This window comes from Antechinus flavipes, chromosome 3, assembly GCF_016432865.1.
Source record: "Antechinus flavipes isolate AdamAnt ecotype Samford, QLD, Australia chromosome 3, AdamAnt_v2, whole genome shotgun sequence".
NCBI lineage: Eukaryota > Metazoa > Chordata > Mammalia > Dasyuromorphia > Dasyuridae > Antechinus > Antechinus flavipes.
The window spans coordinates 85,372,213-85,392,104 of NC_067400.1; the positions used below are offsets into that span (position 1 = coordinate 85,372,213).

General features: G+C 35.3%; 1 protein-coding gene across 2 annotated transcripts in view; it reads left to right on the top strand.

Annotated features, from left to right (window-relative positions):
- Window positions 1-19,892, top strand: part of ERICH6B (glutamate rich 6B) — a 106,492-nt gene that overhangs the window by 74,592 nt on the left and 12,008 nt on the right. For both annotated transcript variants that reach the window (XM_051983837.1, XM_051983838.1), the window contains exons 11-12: window positions 5,425-5,480; window positions 11,086-11,219. In XM_051983837.1, the coding sequence (XP_051839797.1) occupies window positions 5,425-5,480; window positions 11,086-11,219 (190 nt within the window). The remainder of the gene's footprint in view (window positions 1-5,424; window positions 5,481-11,085; window positions 11,220-19,892) is intronic.

Below are 19,892 nucleotides of genomic sequence, written 5' to 3' on the forward strand. Positions count from 1 at the left end.
AGACAAAGGCTTTTTCAGTGGCTTTCCTAAAGAGATTGGAAAACAAAAACAAAACATTGGCTTTGGAGTAAGGAAAGACCCAGAGTTCAAATCCCACCTGTGACATTAGTTTTGTGACTTATGTCTGTTATGAGAATCCAATGAGAGAATATGTATAATGATAATAAAGACCTATGGGAATGTCAGCTATTTTTATTTCTGCTGAAAATTCCTACAGGCTGCAGGGAGGAGAGAAGCATGTGGTATCAATCTGTATTGTATGGGGAAGAGAGGTGGAGAAAAGGGAAGGAAAAGGGAAAAGGGAAAATAAAGAAAGGCATTGAGAGAAAGGCAAGTTAAAGAATGAAACTCGATTGGATGGAGTTCCTGAGGTAAATGTAGGTGATAATGGCTGTTCACATTTTCAGGGTATTGCTCATCCTATTAATTGTTCACCTTATTAAGTACATTCATAGGTCTTCATCTTGCTTTTAATAATGGTAGCCTTCCCAGATGAAAATTATTCATAGAATTAGATCTTCCAGAGATTTGGGTGAAATTAATTTGAGGGCTGGGAGATAATCTACTTATAACTATCAGGGGGAGAAGGGCTAAACAACTTACCTGTTTTCTTCTCATCTATAAAATTGAGGGGGTTAAACTAGATGAAGTCTGTGGTTCCTTTACAGCTTTGAGCCAGTAATTGCCCTTTGAAAGCTTCCTCATTCCATACCTAATGATATACATACATACATACATAAATACATACATACATATATATACACACAGATACAGATATAAGCATCTTCTTCTACTGAATCACCTGTGTATGAGGCCAGTATCACAGTTCTTTTCATTTTCATTATAGCTTCGACACATTTGCCTTGTAAGAATATTGTTGACTTTCCATAAAGTCCAGGTAACTGTTAATTATTCAGGATTCAGTGAGTTACCTATATTGGATCCAAGACCTTTTTTTTTTTTGGCTTTTTTCTCCCTGAAAAATACTTTTTGACTGTCTTTCAGACATTTTTTCAATCTGTTGAAACTTTAGAAAAAAGAACAAAACTTAAATTAATCCATTTTGCTGCTTATTTTTTGATAAACGTGGTCATAGATTTAGAAGGTAAGAAGGCTGGAATCAGTGGTTTAGAAATGTACAAGATGAGTCTATAAGCAGGAGAAAAGTAGCTAGATGGTGTAGTAGATATAATGCTGGACCTGAACACTTCCAGCTGCAGACACTTTAATAGTTGTGTGACCCTGTGCCAGTCACTTCATCCTATTTGCCTTAGTTTTCTCATCTGTAAAATGATCTGGAGAAGGAAATGGCAAACCAGTCCAATATCTTTGCCAAGAAATCCCCTCAAAACTCACAACCAAAAAAATGACTAAACAACAACATAAGCAGAAAAGCATTCTCTAACCCATAGTCCACAGGAGTGTTCAGGGGCACCACTATTATTTCACTTGCCAACAAGAAAAGTATGGGATTACCCTACCCCCTCCCAATACATATTACATATATATATATTGTCTTTAGTACTCCTTTTTTAACCTATTTTCCCTGGATGAAAATGTTAGAAAATATAATCTGATTTTTACTGTTTTTCTTTTTCTATTGAGAGCCATAACTGAGATTATCCAGAACTTTTAAGTTTTGCAAAATACTTTATGTTATCTCATTCAAGTCTTACAACAGCCCTGGGAGGATAACACTATCATATTCCTTTTACAAATGGGGAAACTGAGGCACAGGGAGATTAAAATGATTTGCTTAGAGTCACACAGCTAATTAGACTCCCTGAATTGGATTTTGAACTCCAATATTTCTGACTAAGAGTTCAACACTCTACATCTATAACATCCAGGTTATGTCAGATATATTTCATTCTCTGAAATCAGAGCCATCTCACTTGAGTTGCTTCCTTTAGTTTCTGATGCTATTATCGTCCTCTTCCTTTCTTTTTGCATATGGTCACCCTCACTTCACAAACATTTCTCTATACAGGATGGCAGCCCAGAAATTACTTTAGTCCCAAGAAAAAAAATTGCATGGAATATTATTGTTTTTTAAGAAATGATAAGCAGGCTGATTTCAGAAAAACCTGGAAAGACTTACATGAACTGATGCTAAGTGAAGTGATAGTACTGAGAGAACATTGTACACAGCAACAACAAGATAATATGATGATCAACTGTGATGCCCTTGGTTCATCTCAGCATTGTGGTGATTCCTGACAATTCCAATAGACTTGGAATGGAAAATACCATCTGCATCCAGAGAGAGAACTATGGAAACTGAATGTGGAACTAAGCATAATATTTTCACCTTTTTGTTTTTTCTTTCTTATGTTTTTTTCCCTTTTGATCTGATTTTTCCTGCACAAAATGACAAATATGGAAATAGGTTTAAAAGGTTAGCATATATTTAACCTCTATCAGATTGCTTGCTGTCTTGGGGAGGAGAAGGTAATAGAGGTAGGAAGAAAAATCTGGAGCACAAAGTCTTACAAAAATGAATATTAAAAACTATCTTTCCATGTGAAAAGTAAAATCTGATTAAAGGAAAAAAAGAAAAATAATTACAAATAAAATAAATAGATTTCATGGAGAGACTCCTTCCATACTAGGCTTTTTATAACTTTGACGTACTAATGAAAAAATTAGTGTTCTTAGCAAAGTAAACTAATACAGAAATGATACAATCATTTTCTAGTGAAGGCTATTAGTTTTCTAGGTTGTGATGAATTCAATTATTTATCTTTCCTAAAGTAATTCAAAATGCAAACCTAAAATATGGGTTATGACCACATCTCTTCTCATCTCCTTTTAGGCCTATTTACAGAGAATCTCTTTTCAAAAGCACTATGAAAGGTTGAAAAATCTAGAGTCATGATCTCTAAAGAATCACAGATTCACCAAAATTCAGAGTGGAAAGGGATTTCAAAGGTCACTTTATCCAACCCCAACTTGAATAGGAATTTACTGTGGCATCCCTGACAAGTGACCATATAAGCCTCTACTTGAAGATCTATATCAGAGGGCATTCACTTGTCCCAAAACAATCTAGCCAACATTTGAATAACTGCAATTATTAGAAAATGTCAGCATCACAATCTGGCTCTTAAAAAGTTCTACCCATTGATCTTCATTCTGCCATCTAGCTTTTGTTCAGTTATTTCAGTCATGTCCAACTTTATGTGACCCCATTTTGCAAGCTTTTCCTGGCAAAGATCCTGAAGTGGTTTGCCATTTCCTTCTCCAGCTCATTTTACAAATGAGGAAACTGAGACAAACAGGGTAAAATGACTTACCCAGGGTCACATAGCTAGTAAGTGTCTGAGGTCAGATTTGAACTCATGAAGATAAGTCTTCCTGACTTCAGGTTTGGCACTCTATCCCCTGCACCATCTATGATCAAGCAGGAATAAATCTAATTTTTCTCATATGTAACATCCCTTAAGATATACCTTGACTACATTCATGTCCCTCCTATATCTTTTCTCCTCTCAGATAAATAGGTTCACTTCTTTTCATTGCTTTTCATGTGGTTTCTAATTTTCTTCCATCCTATTTTCCTTTCAATGGATAGTCTCATACAATAGGGGAAGGGAGTTGGAATTTGGAATCAGAGGATAAGGGTTCTAATCCCAGCTTTGCCATTTATTAATTATATGACTCTGGGCAAGGCACAATCTCTCTAAGTCTCACCTCTTCTCTAAAGAATTTATTTTGTGTGACTTTTCTTAAGAATAGGATTATGTCTTAGCATATTAAATCTTGCCATCTTCCATTTGTTCCAGTTCAACTGTCAGTTATCCAGGCTTGGACCTCTAACACTGACCTAAGGTAAAGGAGATAGAAGGGCTTTGATGCTATTGTCAAGGATATAGCTCTTTGGTCCTTGACACATAAATTTATCATGGCTAACTAACTTCCTTTGGCATTCTTTGTGCCCAAATCCCTTGGGGAACACGGCAGCAGAGCACAAGACACCTGAGAATCCTCCTAGTACAAGGAAGAATAACTCAGGTTATCTTATCTTACAGATGGTCTTGTATACAGCATGAGGTCTAGGTTCCAAGCAGAATACTTGCTTCTCCCTCCTTCTGTGTGCATATGGCCCCACATAGGAAGACACTCTTCTGCTGCTATTGGTGCAGGTGCTGCCTTCCTCATCACACAAACCCAGAGAGAATCTCAAAACCCTATTTTAGCCGCTATTTAAACCTGATCCTACACCATGCTTTTTTATCAGAATTTCTAATGGAAAGCATAATGGATTCATTTGCATTTCAAGGCCCTTCTTGACCTACTTTCAGCTGCAGGTGCCAGTGAAATGAAAAAAAAAAATTTCAAAGGGACAAAGCAAAAAAAAAAAAAAAAATCCTTTAAGATAATCCAGGACATTGTCTGGCTCTGGACAATGGAGAACTGGCTTTACTTCTAATGATTTGTTTATCCAATTCACATTTCTAGTTTTATATTTCTCAATAACGGTCATCTCTACTATCATTAGTTCTTGAATGAGTGTTCCTTTTTCCCATTATCATACTATTTACTCTATTGCCCTGGTAATTTTACAGAATAATCTTGATACTTTCAAATGTATATAAACCCAAAATATTTATTTTATTTCTGTAATGAAAGTCACTGAAAACAGAACTTTTTCCCCCTAATCTTAGTTCATTCATATCATAAATTTATTTTCCACTAATAAGGATATTAATGAAAGCTGCCTATTTACAGTCTTGAGTCTAGAGTCTAGAAAAGAAACAATGAAGGAAGAAAGGAAAGAAGGAATGGAGAAACTGAGAGAGAAAGAGAAAGACCAAGAGAAAAAAGAGAGAGAAACAAAGACAGAGAGAGAAAGAAAAAGAGACAAAGACAGAGAGATAGAAAGAAAAGGCAAAAAAGAGAGAGAAGAAAGGAAAAGAGAAAGGAAGGAAGGTAGGCAGGCAGGCGGGAAGGAAAGAAGGAAGGGAGGAAGGAAGGAAGGAAGGAAGGAAGGAAGGAAGGAAGGAAGGAAGGAAGGAAGGAAGGAAGGAAGGAAGGAAGCAAGGAAGGAAGAAAGAAAGGAAGAAAAGAAGGAAGGAAGGAAGGAAAGGAGAGAGGAAGAGAGGAAGGAAGAAAAGAAGGGAGGGAGGGAGGGAGAGAGAGAGGAAGGAAAGAAGGAAGGGACGGAGGGAAGGAAGGGAAGAAGAGAGGAAAGAAGAAAAGAAGAGAGGGAGGAGGGAAGAAGGGAAAAAGGGAAGAAGGAAGGAAGGAAATGAGGGAGGGAGGAAAGAAAAGCAGGTCTCTTTTTCACTTATCTGAATCTTTTACTTTAATCTCTGGGGTTATAACTTTCCACTGTATTTTCAGAATACCTAGGTTATGTGTTATAAAACATTAGCATACATTTAATTTGCATTTTTTAAAATTCATGTATGTTTCTTTTAGGTTTAAAACCAATTTTGAAAGATACAAGGATGTTTTTAAACAGATTCTAAAGAGAAGTGAGTAGTTCTGCTTTTCTAAGTAAACAGAGCCTGGCATGTGGGGTTTGGGTGGAACTGGACTTTGTAAACAAAAGCTCTCTAGCTTTGACTGTCAAGGATACTAGCAAGCAAACATAAGTAGCTATGTTTCCCAAGAGAGGCACTAACCCCAGGATCAGCAAAGAACTGACTATATGGAGCTGCAAACATGCCCCTGGGAATCATGTCAACAGGATGAAGATGCAGGTAGGTGAAAAGAACTATGTCAATAGACCATGTTTGCTGCTGATTTATCTGAGAATGTCAATCAATCAATCAATCAATAACATATGATCAGAATTGATCTTTGACAGTTAAGTGGAGCTTGATTTGGAGAGGGCTGAGGCTTGAAGCAAAGAGAACAATTAGGAGGCTATCACAATAATCTAAACAAAAGGAAAAGAGGAGCTAAACTAAGATGGTGGTCCCAGGCAAAGAGCGAAGGAGACATCAGAGAGCCCATGCAGGTAGAATTGATAAGACTTGGCAAAAAAACTGGATCTGTTTAGTGAGGGAGAACAAAGAATCAGGGATATCTCAAAGGCTGTGAAGCTATCTTCCAGGAAGGGTGATGGTATCCTCATCAGAAATAGGGAAGTTTAGAAGAGAGATAGATTTAGAAGAAAGTATGATTAATTCAATTTTAAACGTTGTATTTGAGATGTCTATAGCACATCCAGTTTAAAATGACTAATAGTTGTAGTCATCTTATAATATAGTCATCATTTTAATGGCATGGAACCGGACTTCAGGAGACACATTAGGACTAGATGGAGAGAGCCAAGAATCATTTCTGTAGAGATACATGAGGAAACTAATGAAGAAACCAGAGAAAGAAGACATGGCCCAGGACAGAACCTTGGGAGAATACCCATGGTTAGAGGGCTCCATATGAGAGATTAAAAACAAATGAATAAAAAAGTCAGAATAGAACCAAGAGAGAGCAGGACCTAAGGAGAGAATAAGATGGTCACCAGTGTCAAATGTTGAGAAATTAAGAAGATGAACACTGAAAAAAGAATATCAGTTTTGGCAGTTAAAAGATCAGTTTATTTTGAAGAGCTCAATGGCACCATAGTACATAGAGCACTGGTTTTGAAGTTAGGAAGTCTTCAGTTTGAATCCAGGCTTAGACATTTGCCTTTATTTCTTCTCATCTATAAAACAGGGATTATATTTTATTTACATAAGTAAGTATATTCATATTTACCTACCATCTGTTATGAAGTTCAAATGAGATAATAAGTATAAAGTGCTCAGCGCAGTCCCTGACATAATAAGAACAAATAAATGTTAATAATTATTAAACTGAATAATAAAATAGGAATCAAGATTACAAGGATCTGAGGAAGTGAGAGAAGAAATGGAGATGATGAGAATAGAGAGCTTTTTCAAGTTCAATTGTGAAAGGGAGGAAAGAAATGGGTCAATATCATAAGGGAATCCAATTCAAAATAGGCAACAGATGGATGATGCTGTAGGTCCTGGAGTTCAGAATAGGGTCCAGAATCTGATAGTCATTTGAATAAGGTAAAACTGAGTGAGCTTTTTAAAGAATTAGACAAGAGTATGATTTTGGAAGCAAATTGTAGGAAGATTTAGGTTAGGGATTTGATCAAGACTACATGTAGAAGGGGGTGAAGAAAAGGTCCATGATTTTATCAGAGATTGGAGTAAAGGAGGGAAAGAATTGTAAATGATATAAGGGCATTTGAGAGAGGCAAAAGATAAGGTCCTAAGAATGGCCTCTCTTTTGCCAATAAAATAGAAATGAAAAAATACTCTTGTAAGGGTTGGGGAAGAAAATGGTATGAGAAGTCTAAAGAGAGTAATTTTGAAACAGCTGCTTTAGGGAGTATGAGTAAATCAATTAGAGGAGTAAAAAGATTGCCTTGCTACATACAGTAAGTGCTTGGCTGATATTGGAGAATGCAAATTAGTAGTGAATCTAGTCAGCTCAGATGCATGACTTCCTCTAGCACCATCTAGCAATAAATAAGTAGACATTTAGGAGCTAAAAGGTCTTGGTGATCTAGAGCTGGGATTAGGCAAGATGTGTCCCACTATTTTTAAGAGCTAGAACCAACAAAATTTCATAAAGAGAAATATGAAATCCTAAGTGGATGGAAAAAATCAACTTCATAAATATGTCAGTTAACAAGCATCTATTAAGCACCAAACAATGTTCCAGGTAGAGTGCTGAGCCCTGGAAATTCAAAGAAAAAAGAGTACTATGAGATTCTAAGCTTCTTGAAGCTAGGGACTTTCTCTATTTCTTTATTTGTAGCCTCCAAATATCATTATTTCATTTATTCATTCACAGAGAATAAATAATGTCATCCCCTCACTTTGCCATATTTTCTATTGGGTTCTTACCTGTTGGCTTCCATAAAATCTTTAAAAGAGACTTAATAGAATAACAGTAAAAGTTTTGTCTGAAGTCTGTTATAAAGTTATGAAAGAAAAGTCTAACCTGTTACCTTTAAATTACTTTAAAAGAAGAGGAAACAGGGCAGTAAAATTGGTGTCTTGACATGTTTCAATCCATTCCCATATGATCTGGCACAGTGATCTGGTTTCTAGCCAGCATTCTCCACTGGAAAACATCTAAATAGGTATTAGATTATTTATCAGAAGTTGAAATAATATTTTTATAATTTTTCTCTATTTATATGATTTTATTTCTTAAAAATAAAAAAAAAAAATTAGCCCCTAAGCTAATAAATATTTACAAAGTACCTACCATGCATCAGGCATTGTATTAAGCACTAAGGATACAAAGAAAGTCAAATACAGTTTCAAGGATCTCACAGTCTAATGAGGGAAACAATGTGTATACAAACATACTATATATAGAATATATTTAATTTTGGAAGAAAGAACGGATATTCTTAAATGATAAAAATGATGGCCAATCGGAAATGATTCCTTTTAGAAGGTGGGATTTTACTAAGGGAAGAAAGCCAAGAATCAGAAATGAGGAAGACAGCACTCCAAGTCTGAGGGAGGTAGTCAGTGAAAATGTCCAAAACTGAGAAATGGAATATTTTGTGCAAGAAACAAGAAGCAAAGAGTTTGTAGGACAGCATAACACATAAGAAGATATGAAAAGTAGGAAGGGCAAGGTTATGAAAGGCTTTGAAAGTCATTGAAAGAATTTTATATTTGATCCTGGAGGTGACAGGGAGCCATGGAAGTTTACTGAATGATGGGGGTAAGTGTGGAATGAAATGGTCAGCCTTGATATTTAGGAGCACTTTGATCATTCAGTGAAGATTGATTGGAATAGGAAAAGACTTGAAGAAGATACATCAATCCATGGATTTTGCAATAGTCTAAGAGGAAATGATAAAAGTGTATATACCAAGGTGGCAACAAGTGTCAGAAACAAATATGAAAGACATTATAGATAAAATTGGCAGCCCCTGACCACAGATTATACATGGGAAGGAAGAAAAAGCAAAGATTCAAGGATGACACTTAAGATGCCAACCCAGATGATTGGAAGGATAGTGGTACCCTCACAGCAATATTCTCAGTTGAGAAGGTGGGAGGCAAAAGATGAGTGATTGCTGATAACAAGATCACTAAATCTTATATATCCAAATATATTATACATTATCACATGTGTAATGTATAATATTATATAGCATTGTATATATTATAATTATTATTCTGATTTATGGACATAACCTGTGTTGATTTGTTTTGTTTAAGGATACTTTTATTTGTTATAAGTGCCAGTCCTTGGGAAGTGACAGTCAACAAGCATTTATTTGTTAAACTCTGGAGATATAAAAAAAAAGGATGAAAATTTGGTCCTCATCCTCAACAAGCTCCCATTCTAATGAAACAACTTTCAAAGAACTAGGTACATACTAGATATGTACGGAGTAAATAGAAAGTAATTTCAGAGAGAAGGCATTCAGAGGAGGGAGAGGAAAGGGAAGCTGCCAAAAAACCCTCATACAGAAGGGAAGATTTCAGCCAAGTCTTGAAGGAAGCCAGGAAGCAGAGGTAGGAGAGCCGGCACTCCATGAAGAGAAACTTTAGTCAGGGAAGTCAACCAGTGGATTATCACAATAGTCCAGGAGTTAGGATTCAGAGAACACTCATACAATAGAATTCTCTTTTAAGTCAAAGCTTTATTTCACCAAAGCAGATAGACCTTCAAGTAGCATGGATAAGTAACTGGCAACCAGGGTCAGGGGAAAGATTGCTTATATACCATAAGTCTGGCTCTAAGCCATAGTTAGGAATATTAAAATTGCTATAGAAGTAAAGAAACTATATTTTTAGATAATAGCCTAGCCATGGAACCTACCGAAATAGTCAACATCAATATGGTTGCCTGGATTCAATGAACAGTTATTCAGGAAGCGTTCCTTCTGTGGCTTTAGCAAGTCTGAATATGTTTATATCTGTGACTTTAGAAAATGCTTATATTAGTAATTTTTAAAGGCTTGGCTAGGGCCTAAAGTCAGAGTCCAAAATGGCCCCTACATTTGCATTATGTGGGTGGAATGAAGGGAACCTAACCAAAACGTTGGGAGAAGGAAGTAACAAGGAAAAGAGAGGTAATTAACAGTCCTAGGCTGCAGAGAGATCAAAATAGATGAGGTTTGAGGTGGGGGAAGCCATTAGATTTTGCAAGAAGAGATCATAGGCAACTCCCTATTAGTTAATTAACTATTAATGGCTTATCTAGATCATTATCAACATCATCAATGAAGTCAGATGCAGAAGGTTTAGAAGAAAGATTTTACACCTCCTTTTAGGAGTGTTCACACCAATTGTAGATTGCTTTTTCAAGGAATTTAGCAATGAAAATAAGAATATAGGTCTATATCTAGTGGAGATGGATGAAGCGAGGGATTTAGCGGAGACATGAGTATGTAAGCAGAAGGCAAGAAGGCAAAATAAGGAGAAACTGAACATTACAAAAGAATGGAGATGTTGGAAGTAGTGTAAAAAAGAAAACTCAACAAAATAGTGATGATTCTGATTTTTTTTTGCCTTGAAAATTGCCTTGAAAATTAATTTAAAAAAAACAATTTAACATGTTTAACATATACTGGATTACTTTACATCTAGAGGACAGGTGGGGGGAAGGGGGGAAAAATTTGAAATACAAGGTTTTGCAAAGGTCAATGTTAAAAAATTATCTATGTGTATGTTTTAAAAATAAAAAGCTTTAATAAAAAAAGAAAATTAGTGCCAAGTAACTGCAACAAATAAACTCAAACTTAGTCAGAAAATAAATAAAGCATTCAAATTCTTCCTAAGCTTCAAATTACCATTAATCAAGATCTCTCAGGTACCTCAGAAGAAACAGTATATGGAAAAATTCTAGGGAGTCAGGGAATCTGGGTGTAATTTTACTTTACACAGTTGTTAACTATGTAACGCTAAGCAAGTCACTTAATCTGCACTTCAGTTTCCTCAGCTACAAAATGAGGTCCTGGAATTAGGTGACCTCTAAAATCATAGCTGAGTCTATGAGATACTAGTTGTGCAGGATCCTATTTCTTTTTCTAAACCTATAAAAGTTTTACTAAGTCTTGTTCTTCCTCCATCATTACAGGGGGCAGCGCAAATGAAAAAAAAGAAGTGAAAATTACAAAAGCGTATCATATAATCTACGTTCCAGAGGCATCTCTTCCGAATGTCAGTGCCTTGGTGGAAATTGATGAAGAATGGGTAAAAAATACTACTAAGGTAGGCAGCAAGATCAGAATTCTTAACCATACCTTTGTACAGGTAAAGGCAGAATTCTGTCCACATTTATCAGGAGTGGAGAAAAAAAAAAAAACCAGCACAAGTGTAATGCTGAATTCGGTGGAGGAAAGAGGTGAAAATGGTTTATTGGTAGAGAATGGGAGGGTATGGACATAAGCAGTCAGAAAGAGAGCCTTGAAGTCCAGCTGTCAGTGGTGGTCTGATGAGTGTTGAGAAATGCTCTCCAGTCAAAGGCACAGAGCCACTGGGGTTTGATGTAGAGTATTTTCAGATGAAGGGTCTGGTTTTGGGAGCTGTCACCTCACAGTGAAGGGACAGGAGTAGCAAAATAGAAAGTCTCTAAAAAATTATCCAGTTGAGAAAGGGATGAGCCAAGATGTCAGAGAGGGAGGAATCAGTGTTTCCCCCTTCCAAAGAACTTCTCTAAACAGATCTAAGAAACAAATCTTGATGGAGAAATTCAGAGAAAAGGACAAAACTCCATATTATTTAAATCAATGGCCAAGGAGAGATCATGCCCCAGGGCAAGAGAAGGTCCTAGATCTCTACTGGGACAATGCCAAACCCATACTTGGGCACCCTTACAGGGACAGGTGGGAACTGGCAGTTTTGTCAGGCACTCCCCTGTTCAACTTGGACTATAAAGGGGACATGATGAAAAAGGGCGTTCTCAGCAGGAATGGCCTGGGGGACTTCTTCAAGTGTTTTTTTAATTGAAACTCTAGGATTCTTTCTCCAAGTATACCATCATATCATCTGTAAAGAGTGATAGTTCTGTTTCCAAATTGCCTGGTATAATTCCTTCCATTTCTTTTTTTTTTTTTTTCTTAATACATTTCTCAGACAATATTGAATAATAGTGTGATAATAGGCATTCTTGTTTCACTGTTGATTTTGTTGAGAATGCTTCTAGCATTATTCCCATTATATATAATGCTTGCTGATGTCTTTAGATAGACACTGCTTATCATTTTAAGGAAAACTCCATTTATTCCTATACTCTCTAGTGTTTTGAATAGGAATGGGTCCTGTATTTTATCAAAAGCATTTCAGTAGATGCAGAAAATAGAGGAAAAAAATTATAGACAATTCTCTAATTTTTTTCCTCTATTTTGGTTCTTCCTGGTGTAGGTATCAGCACCATATTTGTATTACAAAGGAATTTACCAGATCTCCTTCTTTGCCTATTTTTCCGAATAGTTTATGTAATATTGGAATTAATTGTTCTTTAATTGTTTAGTAGAATTCACTTGTAAATCAATCTGGCCCTGGATATTTTTTCTTAGGGAGTTCATTGACAGCTTGTTTAATTTTTTTCTTCTAAAATGGGTGTATTTTTAAATTTCATCTTCTGTTAACCTGGGTAAATTATATTTTTGTAATTATTCATCCACCTCAATTAGATTTTCAGAATTATTGGCTTACAGTTACGCAAAGCAGCATCATATTATTGCTTTAATTTCCTCTTCATTGGTGATGAATTCGCCCTTATCATTTTTGATACTGGTAATTTGGTTTTTTTTTTTTTATACTTCTTCTAATCAAATTAACCAAAGGTTTATAAACAAGTCATAGCCTTATTTGTTTGTTCAATATTTTTCCTACTTTCAGTTTTGTTAATCTCCACTGATTTTCAGAATTTCGTATTTCGTATTTAATTGGGGGGGGGGTTAATTTGTTCTTTTTCTAACTTTTTTTAGTTGTCTGCTCAATTCATTGGTCTCCCCTTTCTCTGTTTTATTTATGTAAGCATTTACAGATGTAAAATATCCCCTAAGACCTGTTTTGACTGCATCCCATAAATTTTGTATGTTGTCTTATTATTGTTAACTTATTGGATGAAATTATTGATTATGTCTATTTGTTGTTAGACATACTTATTCTTTAAAATTAGAATATATAGTTTCCAATTAATTTTTGGTTGATTTTTCCATGTTTCATTATTATACATGATTTTCATTACATTGTGATATGAAAAAGATTCATTTGATATTTCTACTTTATTCTGCATTTAATTTGAGGTTTTTATGTCCTAGTATAAGTCAGTTTTGAAGGGGGTGTCAGGTACCATTGAGAAAAAGTAAATGCCTTTGTATTCCCATTCAGTTTTCTCTAGAAGTCTATCATATCTAACTTTACCAAAATTCTATTCACCTCCTTAACTTTTTTATTATTTATTTTGTGAGTAAATTTATCTAGGTCTGAGAGAGAGGTTCATATCCCCCACTGTAAAGTTTTTCTATTTCTTCCTTCTGTAACTCCCTTAATTTCTCTTTTAAGAATCTGGCTATTATACCACTTGGTACGTATTTGTTTAATATTGATATTACTTCATTGTCTATGGCACCCTTTAGCAAGATGTAATTTACTTCCCTATCTCTTTTAATTAGATTTATTTTTACTTTTCCTTTGTCTAAGATTTGGATTACTACTCCTGCCTCTTTTTTTTTAACATCAGCTGAAGCATAATATAATCTGCTCTAGCCATTTGCCTTTATTCTGTGTGTATCTGTTTTTTAACATATTGTAGCATTCAGGCCTTTTAATACACTCTGTTATCCACTTCCATTTTATGAAAGTTCATCCCATTAATTCATTTTCTGTTTGATTAATTTATATTTTCCTATTTTCCCATTTATAATTTTCTTTCTCCTTTCACCTTGTCCCTCCTCACCAATGTTTTGTTTCTGACCCCCATCTTCCTCAATCTACCTTCTTTTCTTTCCCTTTTCCCCTCTTACTTCTTCCCTCCCTTGTATCAGCCTTTCCTTCTCCTTTTTTTTCCTCCAACTTCCCTATAGAGTACAACAAATTTTTATAAATAATTGTGTATGTTATTCCTTCTTTGAGCCAAATTTGGTGAGACTGAGATTCAAACAATGTTCATCTTCCTCCCTTCTTTCCCTAGATTGAAGTTTAAACAATGTTCATTTCCCTCTCTTCTTTCCCTATACTATAATAGGTTTTTTGTTACCTCTGTAATTTACCCCATTTTGCCTCCTCTTTTTTTCTTCTCCCAGTACAACCTATTCCTATCCCTTACTTTCTTTCTTATATCATCACATCAAAGTAAACAAACCCACATCTTCTATCTATATGTACCCCTTTCAACTTTCCTAATAAAGATACAGTTCTCATGAGTTACAAATATCATCTTCCCATATAGGGATGTAAACTGCTTAATCTTTAAATAACATTTTTTTTCTATCTTTTCTGTTTACTTTTCATGCTTTTCTTAAATCTCATATTTGAAGATCAAAATTTTCTATTTAGTTCTGGTGTTTTTATCAAAAATGATTGAAAGTCCCCTATTTCATTGAAGATCCATCTTTTCCCCTGAAAGATTATGCTCAATTTTTGTTGGGTATTTTATTCTTGATTGTAATTCAAACCACTTTGCCTTCTGGAATATCATATTCTTCAGTCCTTTAATATATAAGCTACTAAAAATGTTTGTGGCAGCCCTTTTTGTAGAGGCAAGAAACTGGAAATTGAATGGATGCCCATCAATTGGAAAATGGCTGAGTAAATTATGGCATATGAATGTTATGGAATATTATTGTTCTGTAAGAAATGACCAGCAGGATGAATACAGAAAGGCCTGGAGAGACTTACATGAACTGATGCTAAGTGAAATGAGCAGAACCAGGCGATCACTATACACTTCAACAACAATATTATATGAGGATCAATTCTGATGGAAGTGGCTATTTTCAGCAATGAGAGGATCCAATTCAGTTCCAATTGATCAGTGATGAACAGAACCAGCTACACCCAGAGAAAGAAGACTGGGAAATGATGTGGACAGTTTGCATTTTTGTCTTCTCAGGTTATTTTTACCTTTCTAAATCTGAATTTTCTTGTGCAACAAGAGAATTGTAGAAATATGTACACATATACTGTATTTAAGATATACTTTAACATGTTTAACATGTATGAGACTGCCTACCATCTAGGGGAGGGGGTGGAAGGAAGGAGGGGAAAAGTTGGAACAGAAGTGATTGCAAGGGTCAATGTTAAAAAATTACCCATGCATATGTTCTGTCAATAAAAAAGCTATAATAAAAAAAAAGAAAAGAAAAGGGGGTAACTTAGGAAAACTTTCAATTGGGAACTTACAACTAGGAACAAAAAAATGATAATATATGAAATGAGAATGGTATACATAAATATGTACACATAATGTATTTTATTTTATTTTATTTATGCATATCTTTATTACCTGAAGATTTTTTCTTGGAATTAAAAAAGTACATGAGAAAAAAAAGGAAAAAAAAATATAGAAGCTGGTAAGTCCTGGGATAATTCTGGTTGTGGTTCCTTGATATTTAAATTGTTTCCTTCTAGCTGCCTGCAATGTTTTCTCCTTGATCTGATAATTCTGGAATTTGGCTGTAATATTCCTTGGAGTTTTCATTTTAGGATCTCTTTCAGAAGGTGATCAATGGATTCTTTCATGTTTATTTTGCCTTCAGGTTTTAGAATACCAGGGCAATTTTCCTTGATAATTTCTTGAAAGATACTGTCCAGGTTCTTTTTTTGATCATGCTTTTTAAGTAGTCCAATGATTCTTAAATTAATCTCTCTGGAAAACATTGTACACAGTACCAACAAAATTGTGAAATGATCAACTATGATTGACTTAGCTTTTCTCATCAATACAGTGATCCAAGACAATTAGACTTGGGATGGAAAATGCCATCCACATAAAGTATTTAGAGACTGGATGCAGATCAAAGCATACTATTTTCACTTTCTTGTTGTTTTTTCTTTCTTGTAGTCTTTCCCTTTTCTGATTTTTCATCAGAAATGTTTAAAATGCTTGCACATGTATAACCTATATCAGATTGTTTGCTGTCTTGAGCAGAGGGAGGAGGAAAGGGAAGAAGAAAAAAATTGAAGTTCAAAATCTTACCAAAACTTATGTTGAAAACTACATGTAATTGGAAAAACAAAATACTATTAAGTAAAAGAAATATATATATACACATATATATGTATATATATGTATATATATGTATATATATATATATATATATCTTTGATATGTTTTGTAGGTCAGTTGTTTTTCTAATGAGGTACTTTACATTTTCTTTTTGAATTTTTGAATTTTTTTTAATTGTTGATGTCTCATAGCTTCCACTTGTCCAATTCTAATTTTTAATGATTATTTTCTTCAGTCAACCTTTTTGCCTCCTTTTCCATTTCGTCAATTCTACTTTTAAAGAAGTTGTTTTCTTCAGTGTATTTTCCCATCTTTTCAGTTCTTATTTTTTAAAGAGTTGTTTTCTTCAGTTCATTTTGTGCTTTCTTTTGTAAGAAAAGAAAAACTTTTTTTCATAATTCTTCTGCATAATTCTAATTTCTTTTCACAATTTTTTCTTCTACTCTCTTACTTGATTTTTGATTTTTAAGAGCTTTTCCAAGAGAACTTTTTGAGCTTGAGACCAATTCATATTCCCCTTTGAGGCTTCACATGTAGGCATTTTGCGAAAGCTGACTTCTGAGTTTTGTGTGCTGATCTTCCCTGTTGTTATAGTATCTTTCTATGAGGGCTCTTTTGTGTGTGTGTGTGTGTGTGTGTGTGTGTGTGTGTGTGTGTGTGTTTCTCATTTTTTAAGTTGAGCTCTGCTTCTAGGGCACAGGGAACTGTTCCAAGATTTTTTTTGTTGGGAAACAGGGGCCTTGTCACTGGCTTCCTGCTTTGGGGTTGGAGGTACTGGCAGCCCACTGTCCTGGATTGGCCTGGCCAAGTCATATCTGTTGTATTAGGATTTCAAGGCTCACAATTTGCTTTCTGCACTGGGCCTGATATCTCACAATTAGCTTAGTGAACCAGGACCAAGGGGCCTCAGTTGCTGATCTGTCTTGGGGCTGATAGTCTCCTGCTAGAGCACTGGCACTGGGCCATGATGCTCCCTTTTTACTCAAGTGAGAAAGACCTTTCTTAAAGCCTTTTAAGTTATTTTAAGCTAGAAAATTCTTTCACTCCATCTTTTTGTGGGCTCTGTCATTCCATAATCTCTTTAAACAAGGGATAGGGAAACTTTTTCTGCTGAGAGCCATTTGGATATTTCTAACATTATTTGTAGGCCATACTAAATTATCAATTTTTAGAACTCAAACAGTGGGAGGATGTTGTATCTAGCTTTCAGCTCATTCCTGCCTGCAGTTGCTGTGGCAGGACCAAAGCAAATGAGTTTGCAGGTCTTATACTTCCCATGTGGGTCAAACATTCCCCATTCCTGGTTCAGAGGCTTGATTTAGCATTGTTTCCAAGGAAAAAATGGGAGATCTCAAGCAACTCCTGGCTTCTCTCCACCATTTTGGCTCCACTCCTAAACATCCTATTTTGAGAAAACTCAAAAGAAAGTTGCTCTGATTTCTTAGAACCTGAGGGCAAAGTGGGGGGAAAAAAAATCATTGATCACTTCCTAAAAGAAAATCCAAATGAAAACTGTCAGGAACCTCACAGCTAGAGTCCAGAGTTTTCAAATCATAGAAGAAACACTGTAAGCATCCAGAAAGAAAAAATGCAAATACTAAGGGAGCCACAGTGTGGACCTCACATGATTTAGTGGTCTCCACTACAAAGAGGAAAATTTGGATAGAAAGCAAAGGATATGGGATTATAGCCAAAGATAATATACCTGGCAAAATTGAGTATAATCCTATAGCAGGGCTCTTTAATGAATAAAGGACTTCTAAGCATTCCTAATGAAAAGACCAAAACTACAGAGAAACTTTGAAGTACAAACACAGGAGTGAAGAAAATAGAATGGTAAACATGAATTAACAATGACAAAGGATTGTACAAGAATAAACTGCTAACATTCTAAAATGGAGAGATTTTATGTGTCCTCTTGGAATTCTAACTTCATCAAGGATCATAGAACTCAAATTACTCAAGGACTTAGATGACTCTTTTTGACTTGATGACCTTAAGAAAAGAATGGAGGGAGAATTCTGGAAAGATGGCAGAGTAGGTTGTTAAATTTCAAGTTCTCCAGATTTCCCCCCAAACAGAACAACTTGCACCTCAAGGTGAACATAGACTGCTGAAAAATCAAGAAGATTTGGGCAGAACCTGGGTCCTCCTGGTACAATCTGAGAAGATCTGCAAAAAGATCCCTGGACTGGAGATTAATTTGTCTGAAGTATAAACACCTCAGGCTAGTTCCATTAAAATAACAAGTGGGAACCCCGGGGGGCAAGCTGGGTATAGCTGGAGCCTCCAGGAACCATAGAGACTTTCACTTCCCCCCTATTTGTCTAGTTGGAATTTAAGTCCTGGAAAACTGAGCCAGCTTCGGCTGATTGGGAATGCCAGGCCTAGCTGTGTTGCAGAGATACGGTGAGAAGGAACCAGCATGCCCATGAGTGCACAGGCAATGGGTCAGAGATGCTGCTGGCTGCCAGCATTTGCAGGAGTGGGGTTTGGGGTTCCTGGTCAGAGGAGAGAACTGAAGGGAAGACAGAGGAACCATCCCCCCAACCCCCAATTAAAGGTGCCTTACATTGATACCTCTTATTAAAAAAATTAATGAGCCCACAAAGAAGAAAGAACCCCACCATTGAAACATATGATGAGAACAGGAAAGACTTGGGTCCATCTTCAGAGGAAGATATTTTAATTAAAAAAAAAAAAAGCTTCTACCCCAAAGAGTAATGTTAAATGGCTCCCTGCCCAGAGAGAATTTATAAAAGAACTCAAAAAATAATTTAAAAATCAAATGAGAGACATTAAGGAAAAAATAAAAATAAAAATCACCCAAGAAAAATAAGATTATGGAGGGAAAAAAAGTTAACCAACTAAAAAGGAGGTACAAAGTCTCAAATAATTCTTTGAAAATTATATTTGGGCAAGGGAAAGTCAGTGAAGTATGAGAGACCAAAAAATAATGAAACAGATTAGAAAGAATGAGAAAATACAACAGAATATGAAACATTTTATGAGAAAAACAACAGATCTGGAGAACAGATCAAGAAGAGAAAATATAAGAATAATTAGACTGCCAAAAAGTTGTGACCTAAAAAAGAACCTTGACACAATAATGCAGGAAACAATCCAAGAAAATTGTCTGGGAATGAGGGGAAAGTAGAAATAGAAAAAAAATCTACCAATCACCAGCTCAAAGAGATCCTTTGTGGAAAACAGGAATATCATTGCCAAATTTTGAAACCCCCAGATCAAAGAGAAAATTTTGCAAGAAACATTGAAAAAAAAAAAAAACAATTCAAATAAGCTGGAGTTACTATTAGAATTGTGCAAAACTTATCAGCAGCTACAATAAAAGACCACAGGGTCCTGGAATCAAATCTACCAATAATCAAAAAAACTAGGCCTGCAGCTAAAAAAAAAAAACCATATCCAGCAAAACTATTTATAATTTTGAATGAGAAAAAATGGACTTTCAATGAACTTGGAGATTTTCAGGGCTTTCTATCAACCAAACCCAAACTTAACAAAAAATTAACATATAAGAGCCAATGTGAAAGATCAATTTTAAGGAACTTAACATGGGTAAATTATGTTTTTTATATATACATATACATATATATATATTTATATTCTATGTTTAAGATTCACATCAACAACAGGGTAGCTCAAAAGAGAAATTGCAGAGTTAAACAAAAATAGGAATTATGAGG